Genomic DNA, 23,566 nt, shown 5'->3' on the forward strand with positions numbered 1-23,566 from the left:
AGGCTGCAAGCTTTAAACACACTATGACATTTGCTGGATTTGTAATATTGATCGTTTCTTGGTGTGCAGGAGGTCCTGGGGGTTTAAATACAGGACAGGCCCCCATTTGTCAAAAACTAGCTTTGGGAAAGTGGCCAGCTGGAAATGGCAAGGGATGTAGTTTAGTTTTAATAAATGTATTTTATTAAACTTTAAAAAATAAATATATATGGGAAAGTCAGTAATTTCAGCAAGGCAGTGAGTGATTGTGAGCCATATGAGTTGCCAGGTTGTTCAAAGTGCAAACGCAGAAGCCTAATAGCAGGTTAACTAGCGGGGCATCATTTATAGGCTGGATGGTCCAGGTGAGAAACATTAACTAATAACCTAGATAACCTCCATCAAACCTCCAAGATTAACCGAGTGTGGACCACTGCGTGTTAGGGCATCATTAAAATATTAGCGTTCAAACTTTTTTTAATGGTTTCAACAGTTCGCTTTTAGTTACTGATTTTTTCATACATCCTAAATTAAATGCTGTCCTAAATGTATCGGAGCGTAACTGCGCTTTGTTTTTGGTGAGGGATTTCCTGGCTGCCTGTCTTACTATTGGCATATGCCTGCCCTGGATGATGCGCTTCTCTTCCCAGGCATGACACACTTACTTGGCTGCAGAGCCACGGGACAGAAACACGACGAGGAAGCAAGAGGACAGAGGCAGGCGAGGGAGGTGAGGATGCGGGTAAGAAAAGCGCGACAGATGACGATGATGTTGGCGAGGACGGGGATGAAGATGAGAGTGATGATGCTATCGACGAAGGAATGGTCGTAGAAGAAGCGGAAGAAGAAGAACGGAAAATAAAGCTCTGCGGGATCGGAGGATGGTAACAGTGGTGATGCTGATCGTGAGGCAGTTTGGATTGTGAGTACGGGACCGCAGAGGCGAGGATGCTCGGACGCTCGGAGCACCTGCTCGCTCAGTTTTGATCATTGTGCAGGGTAAAACCTCCGGTATCACCGAGAGTTTAACGAAGCGCTATTCTGAGGAGGTGGGCCAAGTCCCAGGAGAGAGAGAGAGAGAGAGAGAGAGAGAGAGAGAGAGCTCTCCGAGGACCTTTGGACTGAGTGCCGGTGATCCAGCAGGGATGTTGTTGTTCTGTTGTCAGTGATGTGAGGCGACATTAAGGAGCTGGTGAAAGGAATCCTGGCACATATTCCTACATTTTTGCAGGTAAGCAGCAAATTGCTCTGTATCGCTTTCTGTGTCTCTCTCCTCATCCAAAAACTCTCTCTGTCTCTGGTGATCATATTGCTGCAAACACGTACACCCTTCTATGGAAAGATATAACACTAAATAGGGAGTTACAGGGAGGGGTGGTTGCAGTAAGTTCATGTTGACCTCTTCCTCACAGTATTTTGCCTCCCACGGATTAACATTATGTAATATTCCAGTAGGTGGACAGAGAGGAGATTAACAAGAATCTATAAAGTGTTAGCTGGTGCCATGTAAGTACATTTATTTTATTACTTGCATGCACACTGCACACGCACTCTGGAAACACATTGTACTAAAGTTACTGCATGCTTGATCATTTAAATTAAAAACATACACAAAACATATAATATATCCTACAGCATGACTTGCAAACAAATACTGTTCATAAATTGTGACATTAGTGGTTATAGTCTATAAATTGATGTATAGTAACTCTAATAGAATCTCACTGCTTAATTAGTGGCTTTTACTGCTATTTTAAGTAGTTTTGTTAATTATAATTTAAAGTTTTACATGTGGGAAAGGGCTTTTGAACTGTTGAATTAATTGAAAAGTGTCTAAGTATTAATTCATATTGACGAGTTATAACGTGAATATGAACAAATGCTGAATAAATGCATATTGTGAGTAAAATAATATATTTTCATACTCTACATTTATCTAACATCCACCACACTGGCACATTATTGGTGAACTCTGTGACACAGGGGAGAAATAAAAGCGTAAATACAAAAAACACAAATTGTAGGAGGCAATTACATGTAAGGCAAATTTACTGTTGGGTACCACAAACACCGTAGGTCCCTATAGGAGTATTGTAGGCGTGTTGTAGTGATTTTTGGATAGGCTCATCTCTATCTCGCTTGCTCAGCTTTCCTCCCAGGCTTTCCTCCCACACACTTTAACTCCTTTGTTTCAGCAGTGGAGTACAGTAGCCTTACAACCCTGCAGTTACATTAAAACTAACAAAGAGGAATGCTGCTGCCCAATGTCACTTTATCCCTTAGATCAAATACTAGGTTGTGTAACAAATATTCGGGTCTATAAAAGAGGCATAGAAGAAGAAGTACAGATAGCATATAGGTCAACTTTATAAGAGAAATCAAAATAGCAAAAAATAAATGCTTATCAACTAGAGAATACAAAAAACATGAAATTCCCCAGACATGGTAAAAGTGTAGTTAGCTATGTCCTTGTGTTAAAAGACGTATTTCCAGTTTTATTATGTGTGACATTTTCGGTGACATGTGGGTTGACGGTTTGATCAAAAGAGACTTGCTGTGTCAGGGCTGCAGGCACTTCTTAGTGCTCAGAGTCCCCAGAGAATATTAAAGCTCTGCCATGGGTTATCTAAGTGGTGCCTGTCTCCACTCAGCTATGAAGGTCAATGTTGCAAAAAGCCCTTTGACTTTACTCTGACACATACACTGTAACTTGGAGTAAACACTGGTATTGAGAGATTTCTTAAAAATTTATTTATACGTTTTTTTTAACTTATGACATCTCATGTTTGGTATCGTTGTGCAGTGACCTTTCAGGTTAAATAGTTCAGTGTAAATGTGCCTGGAGGTGCAAATAGAACAAAGGAAGAACATGTGTTAACTTTAGGAAATTGATGTTTGCATATTTGAATCCAAAGATTTAATGAGGATGTGGAAAAATGACAGAGCCTTGCACTTATCATAAACCCCACCAATCTCTCTTTAATGAAGCAAAATATTATTTGTTAGTTGTGTGCACAACAATTTTACAGTGTCTTTCACAGTGGAATTAGATCAATTGATGCTCTTTATCTGCTTTCTATGCTACAAATTACATAACTAATGTCACCATATGTCTTTAAAAATGTGATACATGTGGTTGCGTTGTATGTGATGTATTATTAAGACAACTTAGTGATTTTCCACAGAGGGGATCCTTTAATGCAGTAACAGGGTTAACGTAGATTAAGTGACAACCTTGAAACAAGCGATGAACACTGAGCTCCACGGGGACTGAACTTCCGATCCCCTCACTGTGGGGTTCAGTTCTGTGACCCACCCGTCACAGGAGCTGAACTCCTGGGCTTTAAAGGGTGGCATGGACATTCTAACCAAGGGTCCTGTCTGCCCAGCTCCAATCAGGAGTTGCTCTGAGATTGGTGCCGTACCCAGGACTGACAGGTTGAATGGATGACAGGGCTGTGTGGGCCAAATAGACTGTCAGAGAGAGCTGTGAGGAGATGGATGAGAAGAGGGAGAATGGGACACCGAAAGAACATCAGAGAGAGGGAATACCAGAAAATAGAGCTGAAGAAATGATGGAGTGCTGTTGTGGCTACAGGCAATACCTGATTCCCTCAATTTCTCTTTCTCTAACTGTTCCTGTCCCTCACCCTCACCCCCTTTTCTTTTCCTATCATCGCCTGCTTTTCTCTAATCTATGGGGTATTACAAGCTCTGCACAGTGTCTGGAGCTGTTTTGCTACAGAACGAGTGTAGCACCTTAGAAATGTGTGATAGCTACTGTGACAATGGGCCCTACTTTCTGTATAAAACCACCAAAATTGCTTATAAATCGTAAACTATTAGTTTTTAAAATTTAGGAAATAAAATACTGCTAGCAACCAATGAAATGCTAAATGTTTATCAGTCATTGGTTGGTGTATGTTTTATGAATCATGTATTCTCACTCCCAGAACAGAAAATACAGTTATTAAGTCAAAGCTGCCTAAACACAAAGTTCTCTTTAGCATTAAGCCTGTGATGTCCGTGTTGCACCAATACCCAGCCCAGTAAGTCTGGTGTCTAAACCAAACCAGCTAGTAAAGGCACAAATAAACTAAAGTATCAAAAAAATCAAAATGGTAAGTATAACGAGACACAAGCTGCAGGTTTGCTTATCACCATCTTCTAAAATAGTATTGTAATCATTCATTTAAACCACTGACGGTGCATAAATGATGGGTGTAGGTTCTGGGTCTGAAAAGTGACGCAACAGTACAAGCGCCTTTAACGTTCATTCTTTTTATTAAATTATTATTTGCTGACTGAAGTCATAGTGACTATGTCCATCTTTTACATACAGTGTATGGTACCTTTATAATAGCATTTAAATAAAAGAACAGACTCACTATATAGTATTTATTAACAAAGGTTTTAAAAACCACTTTACAATAACTAAGCAGTTCATTACATACAAAATTATTTTTACTATTTAGTTCATATTAACAATTATACATCTATTCATCCATCTCCATCCATATCTTCCAGGTCAGTGTCGCAGAGGACCTGAGGCATAGCTTAGCTGTCGTGGAGCCAGAGGCAGGGAACACCACGGATAGAGGGAAACAAACAACCATGCATAGTCAGATTTACAGCCACGAACAATTAAGAATCACTTAATCGAAAAATCATGTCTTTAAACTGTGGGAGGAAGCCTGAGTAATGAGAGAAAACCCAAGCAGGCACACAGAGAATAATATGCAAACTTCACATAGAAGCACTCGAGCCAGTCAGCTGTGAGGCAACAGTCATTTCAATTTACAACTGATAATAATCGTTGTTATTGTTCCAAATGATGTTGATGTTATTATTACTATTATCATTATTATTATTTTTTATTAGTAACCCTATACTGTTATGCATGTAGTATTGCCACACTTTATTGCTTTGGCTGCTTAGAGAGAGAACAGTATTTAGTGTCATCAGTCCGTCTGCATGTTGTCATGTGTTGCAACATATGTGAAGCTCTGGAGAATTGTGGTATAGTAGATGAGTTTCTGTGTTTGATTACAAAATCTAAAGGATATAAATACTATTTCCCACTCTGCTTGTCCAGTTAGAGTTTTCACAAGCCTTTTATCTCCAACAAACTCTCTCTAAGGACATTTACATGGAATGTTCAGAAATTGGCAGTTGTCTTGTGTTGGCAACTACGTAGAGCTCAGCTCTGTGAAGAAATGACATTATTCCTATTTTGAAATTTACAGCTATAAAAACTGAATATCTAGTGCATTTTTTCCTTTTGTGTGCATTCTATTTAATCAGGGGTGTCAGATTCACTTTAGATCATTGGCCACATAGAGCCAAGTTTGATCCCAAGAGGGCCAGGCCACTGAAACCATTGCATAATAATCCACAAAAAATACCAAAGAAATGAAAAGAAAACACCTAAATCACAATAATGAACAGTCCATCTACAAAACAAATAACAGGCAACTCGAATTGTTTTTGTCTTAAGCAAAATACATGAAATTTCCATAATATCTCAGCAATGTCACTGAAGGTAAATATAACTGTGCCAGCACCAGCTCTCTCTATGCTTTGTGGTCTGGCATGACATTGGTTATGTCACTGTCTGTAAGAAACCAGTTAAAGAAAAAACAAATAGTGAACTAGTAGTAGTTTGTCACAAGTCCTTCTGTGCAGTGTTTTAAAAACAAATCCAGCCAGACTGGACTCTTCAGTGGGCTAAATCTGGCCCATAAAGTGGATTAAATAATCCGGTCCATTTACCCACTGAAGTAACTTGTGTATAAATATAATGTGTTTGTGTGGGGGTAGTATTTGTTTTTGTCTTTGTAGCTGTTGTGATGTGATGAGCCATTTGCTTTGCTTCTCGTTTGCTTCCCTTGTTTTCCTTTGAAAGCTATATATTTCTGTGTGCTTAGAGCTTTTAAACTTGTACATATAACATTTTATATATGTAATAAAAAATAAAGTGCATCTTCAAAATTTTCACTTTAAAGATGTGCATTGCTGTTGTATCTGTAATAGAGCTTCATGGAAAGTGAATTCAAACATAACTATATACATAAAATTATATTTTGGGGCCAAAGTACTTACATGTTGACAAAAAAACAAAAGTAATCTTTACTTTCTGTTGTCTTAATTTGGTACTGAATAATTTAAAGGATTTATTTCAAAGCACTTTTATGGAAATGCTTGATGGTAGATTGCAAGTTCCTTTCAGCTTTTTGATTTGGGAAATTACAATAAAAAAAGGTATGGATGAATTAAACTTGTAAAATGCAGTAAAAGGACAAAGCATGTGCTGCTTTGTTGTCTTGTTAAAGGCTGGCAGCTAACACAAAAATCCAAGCACTGCAGCATCCATCTATTTTCTTCCACTTATCAAATTCAGGGTCACAGGGGGGATGGAGCCTATCCCAGCTGTCATGGAGGAGAGACAGAGTACACCATAGGCAGGTTACCAACATATCACAGGGCTAACAGAAAACCTTCCACAGCTTCACCCAATTTTTAATCGCCAATTAACTTAACGCCCACCTCATTCGACTTGGAAGGAAGCCAGAGGGAGAACACGGAAACACGGATTGGAACCTAGTATCTTCTTCCTGTGAGGTGACAGTGTTAAGCACTGAACCACCATGCTGCCCACAGTGTAACATGTTACTACAAAAAAGGCAAAAAAGCAGACAAAGCTACACTAAACTAAAATCTCCACTTAATTTAATTGAAATTTAGTGTGCTTTATCAGTAGACTTAATTTAGTTCACTCATCCCTCTAAGCAGTTCCTCTCTTAGCTTCAGCTCATCCTATTGAATGTTTGTTTGGGATTGAAAGTTCTGCTCTCTCTCTCACACACGCACACACACACACACATAAACATAGTCCAGGACAAGACTGGAGTGAGAACAACTCACTATGTGTGAGAGAGGAGAGATCGTTCCGTCTAGCTGCCAGAGTGTGTTGTCCATAATATCGGTCTGTGTGTGCAGGGACAGTTATATAATAACAATGCAGAAAGCATCACAGGTTCATGAGTCACAAACACACACACACACACACATGCAGGCTCCTAACACTCTCACTGCGAACAGGAAGTGAGGCATTACAATCTTCCACGTGTTCACGATTTATCAGAATCAGAACAAATTGTAGCGTGACATATTATCGCTTTGACTTGACAAAGACAATGTGTTTGACAGCACGGGATGTGTTTACCAAACTCAACTCTGTCTGTAATGACCTTTTCCAATTTCTGTATCTGAATGCGGGATACAGACCTACGTCTCCACTGGTTCACAGCAGCTGTTCATGATTTTTGAGAAGAAAAAAGATGTTCACAATTAAACAAGCCTGTTGGATGTGTAAAAATAGAGATCCTCCTACATCGGATGGCATGCAATTAATCTCCGAGTTCCAAAACAAGAAGCCTGACCCTCAATAATACTTTTCTTGATGAATAAAAGGTTTTAAAAATGGCTGTGTCATTAATGTCAATAGTGAGTCAGTGGAGCGATGTGATGAATAAGAGAAGTCGACATGTAATGAAACGGAGGAAGTGCCTCTATTGATTAATGCAAAATTTATGCCTGAGGTAAAAGCAGCCTAAGCAACACTAATACATTTTCTGAAATGAGAAAAACATTAGCTTAGTTGTGGTGAAAATAAATGGAAAACGTAAATATAACAAAGAAAGCTTCAAGCTGGCATCTTGGTGTTTGTTCCTGAAAATAAATTAGCAATACAAGCCTTTATGAGGAGGAATAAGCATAATCATTTTACAGAGAGACTGCTCTAAAGTTAAGCAAATCAGAGAAAGTTTTATCCACAGGTTTCTTCTTGCTTTCAGATTTTTCAAAGTCGTACTTACAAAAATTATACTTTTGATGCTAACGTGTTTTCCTGGCATCATTGTTATTTTGCATAGCTGTTGCACAACTACAGTAGAAGAGTTAAAGCCTTCAGTATACAGTATTACAAGTATTAGATCCTTGTAGTAAATTACTAGTATTTGCCTTTATATGTGTGTGTGGTTCAGCTATTGATTGGAACGCTTCAACCCTTTGGCCATGTTCCTGAAAGAGCAATAAAGACACACACACACACACACATTCAAATGTACACATAGATACACTCAAAGGATGGTGTGGGTGGCCACTTGACTGCCTCACAGACAGACAAATACACCTGCACACACACACAGACACACACACACATGTGGCCTGGGGCTTTCTAAACAGCCAAGCTCGAAGGTTGCAATTCGCACATCACTCTTTGCTACCTCCCTCTCTTCCTCCATCTCTCAGTAAAGCAACACAGCATCTCTCACGTTCTTTCATTTATTTCTCATTGGCCATCCACCCGCCTGCTGTTTGTTTTCTTTCCCTGCCCTCTTTAGGCTCACACCACACATTTTTTTCTCACTAATGTGCTGACCTTCCCATTGTTCTCTGTCTGTCTTTGTAGTTACATGTATAGCAGCACTGTGTCATACAGACCAGTAGAAGTTGGCTTCCTGCCTGCTGAGATGTGCCAATAGGAAACACTTTGAACAGGGGTTCATGCTGATGAAATTGATCTGCTCAGGTAAGGAACAAGTATAACATATTGATATTCAAAAGCCTGTAAATGAACAATTGTAATGTCAAACTGCATCTATGGGACTTCATTCAAAAGGTGAAAATTTATTCTTTTATGGAATATTTTCTAGAAATTGTCTTGTTTAGCATGCAGCTAAAACACAGCCTAACCCAAACCTGGTCACATGCAGTTTGGAGCACAGTGTGTGAAAAAAAAACACATATAACATAAATTGTCTTTAACAATGCTATTGATCAGTTTTACTCTAAATTAATCAAGAAAAAGGCAAAAGTTATTATGTCGTGCTGGTACCAGACATAATGAGATTTGTTTTTGTTATTGAGGTAATCCTTTGTTTATTTTTAGTTGGATTACAGGTTGAGCTTTTAAACCCCAGAGAACGAGTTAGACATATTTATAGAAGCTCCCCATCTCAATAAAAGATGAATCGCTGTCTTATGCAACAACTCCTGACCACAATGAAGACAGGATGGAGATGGAAGGACAGAGGAACAGATGGATAGATAGATGGAGAAGCAGATGGATTGCTGGATGCATGGACAGATGCATGACTCTTGCAGATGTGTTTTTTTCTGTCAAGGTTGCCCTTCGAGAAAAGGATCCATCCTTCTTCACTCCTGTAAATTTCTCTAGTTTCCTCTAGAATATGACTCGGTTCCTTTATCAGTTTCTCTTTCCCTCTATTCACCACTCTGTTGCTCACACCTTTAATATCGCCGTCATTCTCTCCTTTTGACTCTCTCCCACTTTCTCGTTCTCCTCTCTGATCTATTATTCACATCCCTCTCTGACTCTTCTCTTTCTCCCTTGACACCTGAAATCTCTCCATCCCCTTCAGGGTGTTTAGGCCTCCACCGACAGTGCTTCCCTCCCAGGAAAAGAAATAGAATGATGAATAAAAGAACAGAGTGAAGAGATAGATAAAAAGCTTTGGTATGGGTGGCTCTATCGATATGCCAAGGTATTTCTTCCAAGCTGAGCTGGTAGCATTCAGACAGAGCTGAAAAGGAGAGCATTTGCAATGTTGCTGCAGTTTTTCAACACAGAACTGTTGCCAAAAATGTTTTTTTCTTTTTTTGCTCATTACTGAAGCGTAGTATCCAGCATTAGTGAGCTTAAATGCAGTATTAACTGCAGTGTTTTTCAATATTTGACCGAATTTCAAAGCATGTTGTGAATTTTTTTCATTGAGCTCTTAGTGTCACTGCATTTGGTTGTTTTGAGGATGACACGTGGCAGCAGTTTATCCCTGAGCTTCATTGCAGCTGTGCCCCTGAGAAGGGCATGCATTTCCCAGCTGCCAGTAAAAACATCCACATCTGTCTTCTTTTTCTTGAAGACAGGAAAATGCAGTCAGTGAAGATATTCATGGAGTAAATATATGATTTATTCAGACACTCTTCCGCCTTCAGCATGTCCATAAATTCATTGTGTAGATGTCCAAATAAGGTGTTAATGGGTGTATTTTAACCCAAACCAAAACCAAGTACAGAATGAGTACTGAAGCTGAATGCTGACACTCAAACTAATGTTACAACTGAGTGCTTTAAGTCACTGACTCACTGTCACCAGTCTCCAAAGGTGGAGTTTTGTTGCTATATTAAACTGAACACCAACTCTAACTTCCATTCAATGCAGTAAAACAACCAAATTTCAACTAAGATTAGGTAATAAATGACTCCTTGTAGGAAGAGGATGACACCAAATTGAAAGCAACTGAAAATGGCTATTCAATGAGCTGAAAGTATTCAAAATGATAAATGTTAAGAACATTAACTGCTAATGATCATATAATAAACGGCATCTATTGAAATGTATCATAAGGTATAATAATGAAATAGTTAATGGTCTTGAACTGTAAAGATGTAACAATGTCATAAAGGTTATTTGAACAATTAAGAGAATTTATGTTCTAGTGAACACTTATATTGTCTAAGTATTAAGTGAAAAAGTCTGTGCAGGAGATAAAAGCTAAACATAATCTACATATAAGATCAATGGCATGCGTGTGTGTCAGATGAAGGCAGATCTGAAATAGAATCTTCTTCCGTTCCTCCTCACTGCACACATCGTCTATCCGCGCTTGCCATATCCCTCCACCAAACCATCAATCATCACATTCCCATGCTTTATGGTAATAGGAGGAAAAACTGCATTTAACGGCATTTTACCTTCTACCTCACCTACCTATCTCTCTTTGTCCCTCCATCCATCCATCTGTCTGAGCTCTCATCCAATCCAGACACAGTATGAGGTTGTTTATTTAAATCTATTTAAATGGATATGAGGCGTGGGCATATACAGGGATATTTCACGGCCCGGCAGGTCAGCAAATATCAAAGCTGTTCCAGCTCACTAACCCCTGATCTCAGGGCCCATAGACATTTAGTACATACCACAGGTGGTCAAAGTTATGTCTATAAGTGATTGTGTATGAGAAATAATTCTATCTATCTATCTATCTATCTATCTATCTATCTATCTATCTATCTATCTATCAATCACCACCTGAAGAAATGAGCGACAGAAGTGATGAATCATGGCTGAAATTAAAAGGAGTGAAACAACTGCTTCTCTTCTAAGATTAAAAGGCCAAACTGGATGAGGTGTCTTGGAACAGTTTAAAGAATAAGAAAAAACAGAAAGTGCAAGGGAGGGGAGAGGAAGGAGAAGTGAAGGGTAAATGTCTTTGCTAATGTCTTTGGTGCCAATATTGACTAACACTGGCTCCCTCTGACTTTAGTACACTCACTGCATCCTCTTCAGATCGTTAGCTCTGTCATTAGAAAATGGACCTGTTGGCTCAGTTGTTCATTGTCATCACATTGGATGGATGGATGGACGGCTGTACGGACGGATGGCCAGACGGACAGATGGATGGCCAAACATCACATTTTCTTAATGGAAATATGAGCTTCTGAGATTTAAATTCAGTGTCAATGTTCAGTGAGAACTAATTATTTTTTCAAGGCTACTTCCTGACAGGGTGGACTGTGTAACAGTGAAATGTCAATTAACCAAATTTGGAACAGGTGGGACAGTTAAGAAAAAAAAATCCATCCATTCAACTTTCAGCTTCCATCTTCTGAAAGATAGAGGTAGATAATCAAGACAAACATTAGAATACATTCAAAAATGGTTAACAGTGTCACATGTAAAATTAGCTAGATGTGCAAAGATTACTTAGATAGTCAAAGGCAGAGGATGTTACTCATCTAATTTCTCACAACAGTCAGTTGTATCGATTAATGGAATTAATGATTGGTGGTTCATAATACAATTTCATAGCACACCATCATGTTATGTAACATCTTGATCCATGGAAATGTTAGTATCAGTCTATGACTGAGTCCAGACAGGAAAGGGGGTGCAGGTGCTGTTTTAACACAATTTAAAACATTGCTTTTCATCCCCTCCCTTAAATTTTTTTTATCATCTTATCCCTCTCCACCCTTTTCTGGCTTATATCCCCTGCACAGCACTTCTGACAAAGAAGGAAAAAAGAGAAAGACCTAAAAGGGCAAAGCAACACAAGGATTTACACACTGAAACCCAAAGAGAGAGTGAGACAGCATGTGAGGGGAAAAGGGTCAGGGAAAGAAAGACATCAGTCTTCTAATTCAAAGGGGAGGTGTCTGTCTGAAATGGAATTCTGTGATATGATGTTACAGATTTTTTGGGTTTTTATTTATCAGACTGCTCCAGTTGGCCCTGTGCACTCAGCACTTGCTGGACTTGGTATAATCGTACTTTAGTGACCTGACAGAAAGACAGAAACACATTTACTGCAATTCAATATAAGTGAAGGATATCAGATACAGAACAAGTTGCGAGAAGCAGACAGATTTAGATGTAATAGATAGTATACAGTTGCAAAAGAAAAAACATTATAGATTTCAACACCATTTCCAAACAACTCCAAGTTGAATTTTCACCTAACCTTATGAGTGTTGTTCGCAGAGGCTAAAAATTGCCCAGCTGGGCATGTGGCCGCCTGTCAAACTCTCAGTGGACACTTCTGCCTCTGCTTCTTTCTTTTTAAAATGTCAGAACAATTTCTCAGCTTTTGTCTGTTCAGTCAGGCTTTAAAGGCGATAATGTTGTTATGGAGATAATTGTGTAACAAGAAAGTCATCACAAAACTGTTAAAAAGTCATTTTTTGGAACTCGCAATGATGACCACTTTTTTTCAGTCAACCGAAGAGTTTATTATTGGCAGGTTTCAACAGTGTTACTAATGAAGGTAAAATATCAACTGGAAGTTTTATAACAAAATTCTTACATCAAATTTTCAAATCTACTCTAGATAGATAGACTTATCAAATAAAAATAAGAAGAAGAATAAAACATAGATACATTAACTATTATATACATAGTACCTTTCTACTCTGATCACATTGACAGAGCTTTATAAGTATTCTCTGCCTATCATGCACAGTTTCAAACTCTGCATGGGGGTTTAATCGGATTGGGAGCAATTTGGGCGATTGGTATGTTGCCCAAGGACACTGACATGTGGACTGGAGGAGCTGGAGATCGAACTACCGACCTTCCAACTGGCTCTGCCTCCTGAGCCACAGCTGTTGTTTTTGACTTCATGGTGTTTTGGCTTTCATACAAGTCATGAAGTCTGATGGATGACTGGTAATATAAGCAGAACAAGAGTTTTAAAAAGTAATTGTTTTAGTCCACGTGACCTGACTTTCTTGCACCTTGTATCTTAGCTGTACTACACGCTTGCTTTAAACAGGTTTTTAGTTTGTAATGTGTTCCTGTTAGAAGAGTTATTTTGAGTCATTTTTGAGTGTGCTACTGAAGCACAAATGCTCCCAAAATGCAATGCACAAAAGAAATGTAGCGTCTTTTCAAGTAAAAAAAAAAAAAATGTAAGTTGTAGTGAAACAGTTCCACAAAGTATTCAGTCTTAAAATGTCTCTTTGTTCAGTTTTTATCACCAGCAGCTTTCAAAATCTGAAGTTCCTTTTTCAGTTGGTCTACTTACTAAAGAGGTTTAGTGATGCTGGTGTTCGCCCCAGCATGCATCCCAGGGTGCCTTTTCAGAGACACAGCAGAAATGGATGAAAGCAGACAGTGATGGACACTCTCAAGCAAGTAAGGGTGTACTGCCATCTTGTCAGCTGCTTAGAGCAACAATGTGGAACCACAAGAGAACAGAAGTGGGGTAAGCAGGTGCAGCTGTCACCTCACAGTCAAGTGTGATAGGGTAAGGCACCTGTCACTCAAGAAGAAACAGCCATGCAGAAACTCTAACCAGTTCAACTGAGGTGTTTTGTGTGAAGTGACAGTGCTCTAAAATGTAAAAAGGGTAACAGTAAAATGTTATCCTTTATCCTTTATGCTCAAGGCTTTTTTCCACTTGGCAAAGGGGACTGGAGGTGTTATGTTGTGACTTGTGGAAGGACTCAGCGACAGGAAATTAGTCACTTAATCTACAAATGCATCTGAGCTTCACAATCTCTTGTGAGAAAACACTTTATTTTAGTGAATTTTCCCACATGACTTTAGTGAAAATGGTCAAGGGTGCACATGGGAACACACAGCAGACAGTATGGTGTGTTTACTGTGTGTGTGTGTGTGTGTGTGTGTGTGTGTGTGTGTGTGTGTGTGTGTGTGTGTGTGTGTGTGTGTGTGTGTGTGTGTGTGTGTACAAACATGCTATTTTTTGCTGTCTTGATTTACAGTACCAATCATAGCTGGATATAAAGTGCTCCCTGAATTCCTATGGCTCATTTTCCAGTCTGTACTGGCTCCATCCTGCTCACTGAGCAATCATAATTTCCAGTTATTATAAATCAAAACTGGATTTCCAGGGATGACTGACCAATCACAAAAAGTATATACTGCAATCAGTGGTAGGATTTATTCAGTGTTGTGCACACCACTGAGATACCACAGTCTGACTATGTGGTTCATATGTGCATGAAAGAATATTAATACATATTTCTGTTCCTCTGCACATTGACACAACTAGTTCACAGGACACCCCGTAAACCTCCCAGGTCTCTGATGCACCTGCTCATTAAAAACTTTCCCTTCCTGGTTCTTGCCAAATCAACACCGCCAACAGCTGCAAGTACATTTTACTTTGAACTAACTAACTAAGTGGACCAGTGAGCCGTGTAAGATCACCTGTCTTACTATGCTTGTGTTCAGCACGATGGCAGCCTATTTGCTTCTACAACCAATGGACACAAATAGTTGGCTATAGTTACCTTGTAACAACCCTTTGAGCACTCACATTTGCATGTTATAACCAATCAGCATGTTCTAGGACTGAAAAATGAAGCCAATGTGAAAGCACCAGAAACCACAGATCCCCACAGACACTTATGTTGAAATCCCTAATTTTAGCTATAAAAACCTGTCGTATGCTTATGGTCCCCAATTCATAACAACTGCAAGTTTTATCAGGTTTAAAGTTCGGTGTGTGTAGCTATAGTTTGTGCTCTAGTTTTGCTTAGTGACATACTAGTATTCTATTAGTCTTTTAGCACCTGCACCCTGACATTAACTAATTCTGCTCTTGTGTCCAAGACAGTAACTTCTAGCTCTAAAAACCAACAACATAGCAGGCAAAAAACTAAATTTGAGGGTTATGAAGCCTAGAAACCATTGGCTGATGTCACCATGACTATGACCTTGTTTTCAGAAACTATGTTTGGCTATAATCTGTATTAATTAGCTAATTAAATTATGTTTCGGAGTTTGGATAATCTTTGCTAATTGCCTATCACCAATATAGAGAGTGGCACCAGTCTTACGTCATTAGCATGGAATTGACCTAATTTGACAGCTGTAAGTATTTATTTCCTCCTAGATTAAATAATAGGTAAGCCAAAATACAATAAGAATTAAAAATTCTAATTTGATGCCAAGTGTGAACCTCGGTATGCTTCAGACTCATTCTTCATCATGTAAATGCTAACAAAGCAGATATAGTATTTAGGCTAGTTTGACAATGCTACACTGATAACCTAAATCCTCTGACAGATTATTTTTTACAATTCATGATTGATAATATCATCTAAATTATCTGGTTAGTGTGCCAGCAGTTGTTTATGGAGATAAGCAATCCAAACAAGCGATTAACACAACAATAAAGGATGGTAGCAGATGAATGAATTAGAAAAGAGGTTGATGATTAAATGAGGGGAAAGCAGGAATATGGGCCAGCAGGGTGTGATAATATGTTTCTCTGTCATCTATCTCACATGGGAGGGCGAGAGACAGAGAGCGATTAAGGGGATGTATGATGTATTCTGACCCATATTCTCACACACAGCATGTTTTGTGACCCACATACTACCTCGTCCAATTACACATCTAAATGTTATACTAACATGTGTGTGACTAACTGCTTTCTGTGCGTTATCAAGAATGAACGCACAGTTGTACCTAGAATATGAAGCTTTTAAAGCTGGTTAACCTACATTCTGTTATGTTCTGTGGTTTGCTTTCAAAAGATCCTGGCAGCTCACTTGATAGTGGATAATATATTTTATTTTATTACATTTCAATGTTGCACTTCAGAAGTTTTACATTTATATTACATGATAACATCAGAGAGCAATCTGATCATCTATACTTACCAATGATTGCACAACCTTTCTTGGGAATAGTTGTAGTAGTTGTATAGACCCTAATAAGCATGGCAATAGCTTAATATGAATAGATCACAGGCCCATGGGCAAGTGATTTAAAACATCACTATTCCTCACACTGCAGGAATAAGCCCTGCCGAGTTGTTTGTGCTTGTTTCTTGTTCATAAGACATTGGACATTGGCCTGTTTTACATCTTTGCTGAATCAGCGTTGTGTAGCCAAGTCATCACTCAGTTTATACTACTGTAGTTGTCCATCATCTTGATGACGTTCATCAGGATGACGTGTGTAAAGCTTGCATAAAGCTTTGTGAAAAGAAACAAATCCTCAGTATATGATAAATGAAAAATGCCTTAAACAGGCATCACCCTCATCCATCTTGCTGAGTCGCTTAAAGCATGCATTTATGTTTTTTCTTTTTTACTCTTTTCTTACTTTTACCATTATTTTTCACTTTCTTGCACCTGTGAATACAGACATAACCAGCCAGCCCACAATAAATAAGCTTATACACAGGGGATAGTTATGTAATACAAATAGTTCACCTAATGTACTGCTTTTTAATTATATTGTCCAATCGATCAGAAAAAGCTGAAGTAATGGTGTACCCTATGTAATCTTCAGTATTTATTAATGGCTGTTGTGATTTTGTAGTGCTGTATTTTAATACTTTAAACCTTTGAGCAAGGATCACTAAACACGAGGAACAGCCAACCCTGCTTCTAACATAAAATCCACAGTTATGTAATTTATGAAAATTATGTTTTAAACCAAGGTCGGCTGAGCATAAGCAGAAAAAAATGACAAATTGTTGAAGTGGAACTCTAATTTGGACACACACTGAAGTATTGTGTTCAGAAATAACAGTATACAGTTTGGTAACATTAGAAAGCTTTACTAACAGCTTCTGTGACCCATGGCTGACATTCTGCCCGTGGTATAGTGGATGTACTCCAGGACTCAGCAGCATCACTTTGGATGTAGCAGAAAGTACAACACCCAAACACACTTGACACTCTCATCCAGAGAGAAGAGGAGTGCTTTAGCTTTTCTTTGTGAGGTGTGAAGTTACTCCGAACCCGAAACTAGAAGAAAATATTTCGGCACATGCGAGGCACTTTGCTGTTGTTTTCTTCCGGTGCGAATGTAGGTCCTCCTGTTTTTCCTTCTCCAACTCCTCCTCCATTCCCTGCTCCATTGGTAATGGAACATGATGGTTTAATGGACAATGTTCTCCCTCGTCCAATGCCAGTCTTCCTGGCATTCATTCAATACAACAACAGGAAGGATTAAAGACCGAAAGGGAAGGAGAAGAGCAAGACAGCATTGAAAGAGAGAGGAAGAGAGGAGGTTGAGTGAGAGATGTTCTCTTTGTGCTTCCTGTTGTCCTTTGACCTGGTAGTAGGAAGCTTAAAACTTTTCCAGTCACTGCACAAGTGAAGAGATAACATCTGTCATTTAATGTCATGACTGCAGCACTCACAAATTGACACTGTTTGAAAAAATTCTGTCGCATTTAGAGGATCAACATTTTTTCATAAGACTGTAAATGTTATTATTATTACTACTACTATTATTATTACTATTATTATTATTGTTATTATTATTATTATCTGCAAATTAGTTAAATGAAGGACATTGACAACATAGAACTACCTTTTGTTTTATTTTTTCATTGCAAGCCTCTTTCTTTACTTTCAGTACCTCACAGGTACAGGTTTTTCTTTTTCCTGAATATCTCATATAAAATAGCCATGTTTGGCTTGATTCATTCTGAAAGCAATAGTTTTAGTGTCAAGACTGATCACATGTTAGAAAAGGAGGAAAAATATTGTTTCTGCAAGCAGTGCAATATTTCTGCCACCCAGACAAGTTCACAGACTGGATGTTAACCTGCTGCTTCTGATGCTGAACACAAGTGTTCAGCATCAGAAGCAGCAGGTTAACTTCACAGTGTGACACATAAGCTTTGTGTAAAAATGGCTATTTCATTAGTTATACTTTGCAATTATTGGTTGGGCCCCTTTTGCCTCCAGAAGTACCTTAATTGTTTGTGGCATACATTCAACAAGAGGCTGGAAACATTCCTCAGATATTCTGGTCCATATTGACATGATGGCATCATACAGTTGATTTGCAGATTTCCAACACATCCCAAAGGAGTTCTGTTGGATTAAGATCTGCTGACTGGAGGCCATTTGAGTACAGTGAAGTCATTCTCATGTTCAAGAAACCATTCGAGATGGCACAGTGTGTTATCCTGCTGGAAGCAGCCACCTGAAGATTGGTACACTGTGATCATGACGGTATGGGCATGGTTAGCAACACTACTCGTGTAAGCTGTGGAGTTTAAATGATGCTCAGTTCATACTAAGAGGACCAAGTGTACCTAAAACATTACACCACAACCAGCAGCCTGAGGAAATGTGAAAGCGGGATGGATCCATGCTTTCACTTTGTTTATGTTGAATTCTGACACTACCATTGAAATTGTCACATCAGAAATTAAGATTCATCGGACATAGCATCATTTTTCCAATGTTTTATTGTCTAACTTAGTGAGCATGTGTAAATTGTACCTTTAGTTTCCTGTTCTTAGCTAACTTGTGTGACTTCTGGTGAGGTCCTGTCCTGTTTTATCCCATTTGCTTCAAGGTTCAAGGTTTTATGAAGTCAGAGTTGCTATTGTGCTCTAGTTGTAACAAGTGGTTATTTGAATTACTTTTGCTATCCTATCCTTTTGCTGAAAGCACTCTGGCTATTCTCCTCTGGCCTCTGACTTTAACAAGACATATTGGCCCATAAAGCCGCTTCTCAATGGGTAATAAGGACATATTTTCTCTTCTTCAGAACATTCTCTGTATCAGAATCAGAATGCTTTAATAATCCCTAATAAAATTATGTAAACCCTAGAGATGGTTGTTTGCAAATTTCCAGTTTGTGAAATATTCAGAAAAGCCCATCTAGCAGGTCTTCATTCTTAAATACATCATGGCGCTAATTAAATACTTGCATTAACAAGCAGATGTGTAGTTGCGTGAGTGTATGTCACTAGTTTTGGGGGGTTTTTAAGCTTCATGAAATACTTTGGAAGAGTGTCTTACTGAAAGAAACCATCAAAAAAAAAAGCTCATAGCCAAAGTAAGAGAGACCCTGAAGGCTTCTACCAAAAACAATTAGGTTGGAAATGTTCCTTATTTTGTAATGATAAACAAATAAATGTAACATTGCATTTGAAAAAAACACCAGCTGAGAGGTTAATTAGTGTCTGTGCTAGCTGATGCAAATCCAGCATGGGTTAGATGCACACAGAGGGGTTTTCAAATACACTCAAATCTCCGCAGTCCTTGCTAAGCATGAAAACTCTGTACAAAGGCGCATTAAATCATGTCAAGACTCTCCCAGCAGTGGTAAGTTAGACATATTGAAGTAAACTGCCAACTTTCTATTCTTTCTAGTCTTTTTTTTAATTAGCTAAACAATAATGTGTGGAGCACAAACACTTTTGGCTTCATGTCAAACAAAACAAATCACCTGACCAGACACTGCCAGCAATTATTTAAAAAATGTGGTTATGAAAAATACAACTAATAGACTAATAAACCCTCAGTAGTCTCCCTTGTATACCTTTAGATACAATAATGAACCCACTACAGAATGTGTCAAAATGTCAGTCATTGTGAAGAAGAAATTTACAAGAATGTGATTGTATCATGTTTAAATGACACCAATGATTCAGTGCCAAGGAAAGAAAAACAATTATAAACATGCTGATTCAGAATATGTGTACAAAGTGACATGTTCTTAGTTTCATTAGCGTCCTGCTGAGCACTAGCTGTTTTAAAGACACAGTCAGGTAACGAGTCAAAGAGAAACCAATTAAAACTAGCTGTGAGGTTGTGAGCTAGCACACACAGGTTCACTGTGCCTTGGCATTAAATCGTTAGAGCTCTACTGAAAAGAAAAAGGCAATTTTTCATCTTTTCAGAGAAAGACTATCCGTAAAGCAAAGGTAAGTAACGTTACGTCAATGTCTTGTGACTGAGAACTACATTAACACCATAATATCCCTCTGTGTGGATGGTGCAGAGAGAGATGTTTCATAATAAAGCAGCAATAAACAGTGGAGGAACTACCTCTTCCTAATAAGTAAACACATGTCTTCACTATGTACTGCTTTCCGGTACCGACACAGTGGATAACCACAGCAATACAGGGAGTGCAGAATTATTAGGCAAGTTGTATTTTTGAGGAATAATTTTATTATTGAACAACAACCATGTTCTCAATGAACCCAAAAACTCATTAATATCAAAGCTGAATGTTTTTGGAAGTAGTTTTTAGTTTTAGCTATTTTAGGGGGATATCTGTGTGTGCAGGTGACTATTACTGTGCATAATTATTAGGCAACTTAACAAAAAACAAATATATACCCATTTCAATTATTTATTTTTTACCAGTGACACCAATATAACATCTCCACATTCACAAATATACATTTCTGACATTCAAAAACAAAACAAAAACAAATCAGCGACCAATATAGCCACCTTTCTTTGCAAGGACACTCAAAAGCCTGCCATCCATGGATTCTGTCAGTGTTTTGATCTGTTCACCATCAACATTGCGTGCAGCAGCAACCACAGCCTACCAGACACTGTTCAGAGAGGTGTACTGTTTTCCCTCCTTGTAAATCTCACATTTGATGATGGACCACAGGTTCTCAATGGGTGATCAAGGAGGCCATGTCATTAGTTTTTCTTCTTTTATACCCTTTCTTGCCAGCCACGCTGTGGAGTACTTGGACGCGTGTGATGGAGCATTGTTCTGCATGACAATCATGTTTTTCTTGAAGGATGCAGACTTCTTCCTGTACCACTGCTTGAAGAAGGTGTCTTCCAGAAACTGGCAGTAGGACTGGGAGTTGAGCTTGACTCCATCCTCAACCCGAAAAGGCCCCACAAGCTCATCTTTGATGATACCAGCCCAAACCAGTACTCCACCTCCACCTTGCTGGCGTCTGAGTCGGACTGGAGCTCTCTGCCCTTTACCAATCCAGCCACGGGCCCATCCATCTGGCCCATCAAGACTCACTCTCATTTCATCAGTCCATAAAACCTTAGAAAAATCAGTCTTGAGATATTTCTTGGCCCAGTCTTGACGTTTCAGCTTGTGTGTCTTGTTCAGTGGTGGTCGTCTTTCAGCCTTTCTTACCTTGGCCATGTCTCTGAGTATTGCACACCTTGTGCTTTTGGGCACTCCAGTGATGTTGCAGCTCTGAAATATGGCCAAACTGGTGGCAAGTGGCATCTTGGCAGCTGCACGCTTGACTTTTCTCAGTTCATGGGCAGTTATTTGGCGCCTTGGTTTTTCCACACGCTTCTTGCGACCCTGTTGACTATTTTGAATGAAACGCTTGATTGTTCGATGATCACGCTTCAGAAGCTTTGCAATTTTGAGACTGCTGCATCCCTCTGCAAGATATCTCACTATTTTTGACTTTTCTGAGCCTGTCAAGTCCTTCTTTTGACCCATTTTGCCAAAGGAATGGATGTTGCCTAATAATTATGCACACCTGATATAGGGTGTGCATCATTAGACCACACCCCTTCTCATTACAGAGATGCACATCACCTAATATGCTTAATTGGTAGTAGGCTTCCGAGCCTATAAAGCTTGGAGTAAGACAACATGCATGAGGAGGATGATGGGGACAAAATACTCATTTGCCTAATAATGCTGCACTCCCTGTATGTCTGTGCTGTCTGGTTGGAAAAGTAGTGCATTTGTGTCCGTTTAGCTGTGGAGAGGTAAGAATTGCACGTACATAACCAGATGTGCTTGTATGCACTCTTCAAAAAAGTGAGATGGGCTTAGCGTGACACAGATGAAGCTTTGTGCAGGTTGAATACTGATTGGCAAAACATTTGGCCTGACCATGAAAAGGAAGCAACTGTGTCATTTACTACAAAGGGGGAAAGAAAAAAAAGAATAAACATTTTTCAAAAAAGCAGCTTAAGAAACACAGACAGTGGTAATTTCCATTGTTTTTAACACTGCGCTTAGGCTCTACCTATGATCGATGCACAACAATGCCGGCTCTTAGGCCCAAATTCTAGAATAGAATTAGTCAAAATATTGTCAAATGATATACTGGTACTGCATCTTTCTACTCAATTTGAGCACTCATAGTTCTTCTACTATCTATTAACCCATTCACACACTTTCATTCAGCTTACCTATACCTAACTACTTTTATCAAACATTGACACACACACTGATGAATTTGCTGAGGATCTTGCCCAAAGATGCTTTGACACATAGACTGTAGGAGTCAGGGATTAAGCCACTGACCTTTTGATTTGTAGATGCCCCACTCTAGCACCTCTGCTATAGCCATCCACAAAAAAGCAACAACAGGAACATTTAAAGCATATTTGCCTGTAACTACAGAATCCTGAACAGGAAATGTACATAAAAATTGGAGGGAAAGGATGTATGTGTTCCTCAATGATAGAAAACGCTTAATTTATTAAACCCTTTTTGGATGCCAAAGAGTTTTTTGATTTTTTTTAAAGGTTCATAAAAAAAACAAACTAATGGAAGATTTTATTTTAACGCTGAAGACTGGAGAGGTTAAAAAAGAAACAGACATACAGCTATTAAAGAATACTGAATGACACAAAATCAGTCATAGTATTTAAATCAAAAGATGTGCAACTGTAAATGTATCCATAATACTGCTGTCAAAATGTCCCCATTTCAAATTGAAAAGCACATTTAATTAATTGACTGCATGCTAACAAGGTAAATGGCCGTATATTGTGGTTGAGATGTCTTCAATATCACTTAGGCTGATTGGCTTGAAACCCCTGCTGTGTGGTCAGACACTTGCAATGATGATAATGCACCCTAATGAGCATCCTGAACGAATTGCATTGATACTGATTGTTATGTGTAACTGCCTTAATTGCCCCTCAGTGTCAAATGTGCTAAATGTTGTCCATTAGCTAATGAATGAGCTCACTTAAAACACATTTTCTAGACATACAGAGATTTTGAAAAAAATCAGTCACCTAAAAACAACTCACTTACTTCCTATGCAATTTTTTGATCGTGTGTTGTTACCTTGGAAAAAACTCTTCCTTTGATCCTATTTAAGAAAAAAAAAAAAACTAGATGCAAGAAATGCATTTATTTATATAAATTAGGCAAATATTTAGATGAACAGGACTAACTTGGTATGTTACTAAAGGTAAGAGAAAAATCACCAAAACCAATTCATCTTTCTACTGCCTACAGCAATCCTCCATGCTATGTTATGAGAAACCTCTCCTAATGACTTACTGTATAGTG

General features: G+C 38.7%; 1 protein-coding gene across 2 annotated transcripts in view; it reads left to right on the forward strand.

Annotated features, from left to right (window-relative positions):
• Nucleotides 1–656: 656 nt before the first annotated feature.
• bean1 (brain expressed, associated with NEDD4, 1) overlaps nt 657–23,566 on the forward strand; it is a 43,121-nt gene continuing 20,211 nt past the window's right edge. Inside the window, exons 1-2 of one of the 2 annotated variants that reach the window (XM_005733677.1) lie at nt 657–1,210; nt 8,453–8,572. In XM_005733677.1, the coding sequence (XP_005733734.1) occupies nt 8,548–8,572 (25 nt within the window). In that variant the 5' untranslated portion in view covers nt 657–1,210; nt 8,453–8,547. Of the gene's footprint in view, nt 1,211–1,437; nt 1,486–8,452; nt 8,573–23,566 lie in introns of those variants that run through there. The other variant, XM_005733678.1, reaches the window with a different exon arrangement.

Source organism: Pundamilia nyererei, unplaced genomic scaffold, assembly GCF_000239375.1.
Source record: "Pundamilia nyererei isolate P.nyererei 1_Seehausen unplaced genomic scaffold, PunNye1.0 scaffold00054, whole genome shotgun sequence".
Lineage (NCBI taxonomy): Eukaryota > Metazoa > Chordata > Actinopteri > Cichliformes > Cichlidae > Pundamilia > Pundamilia nyererei.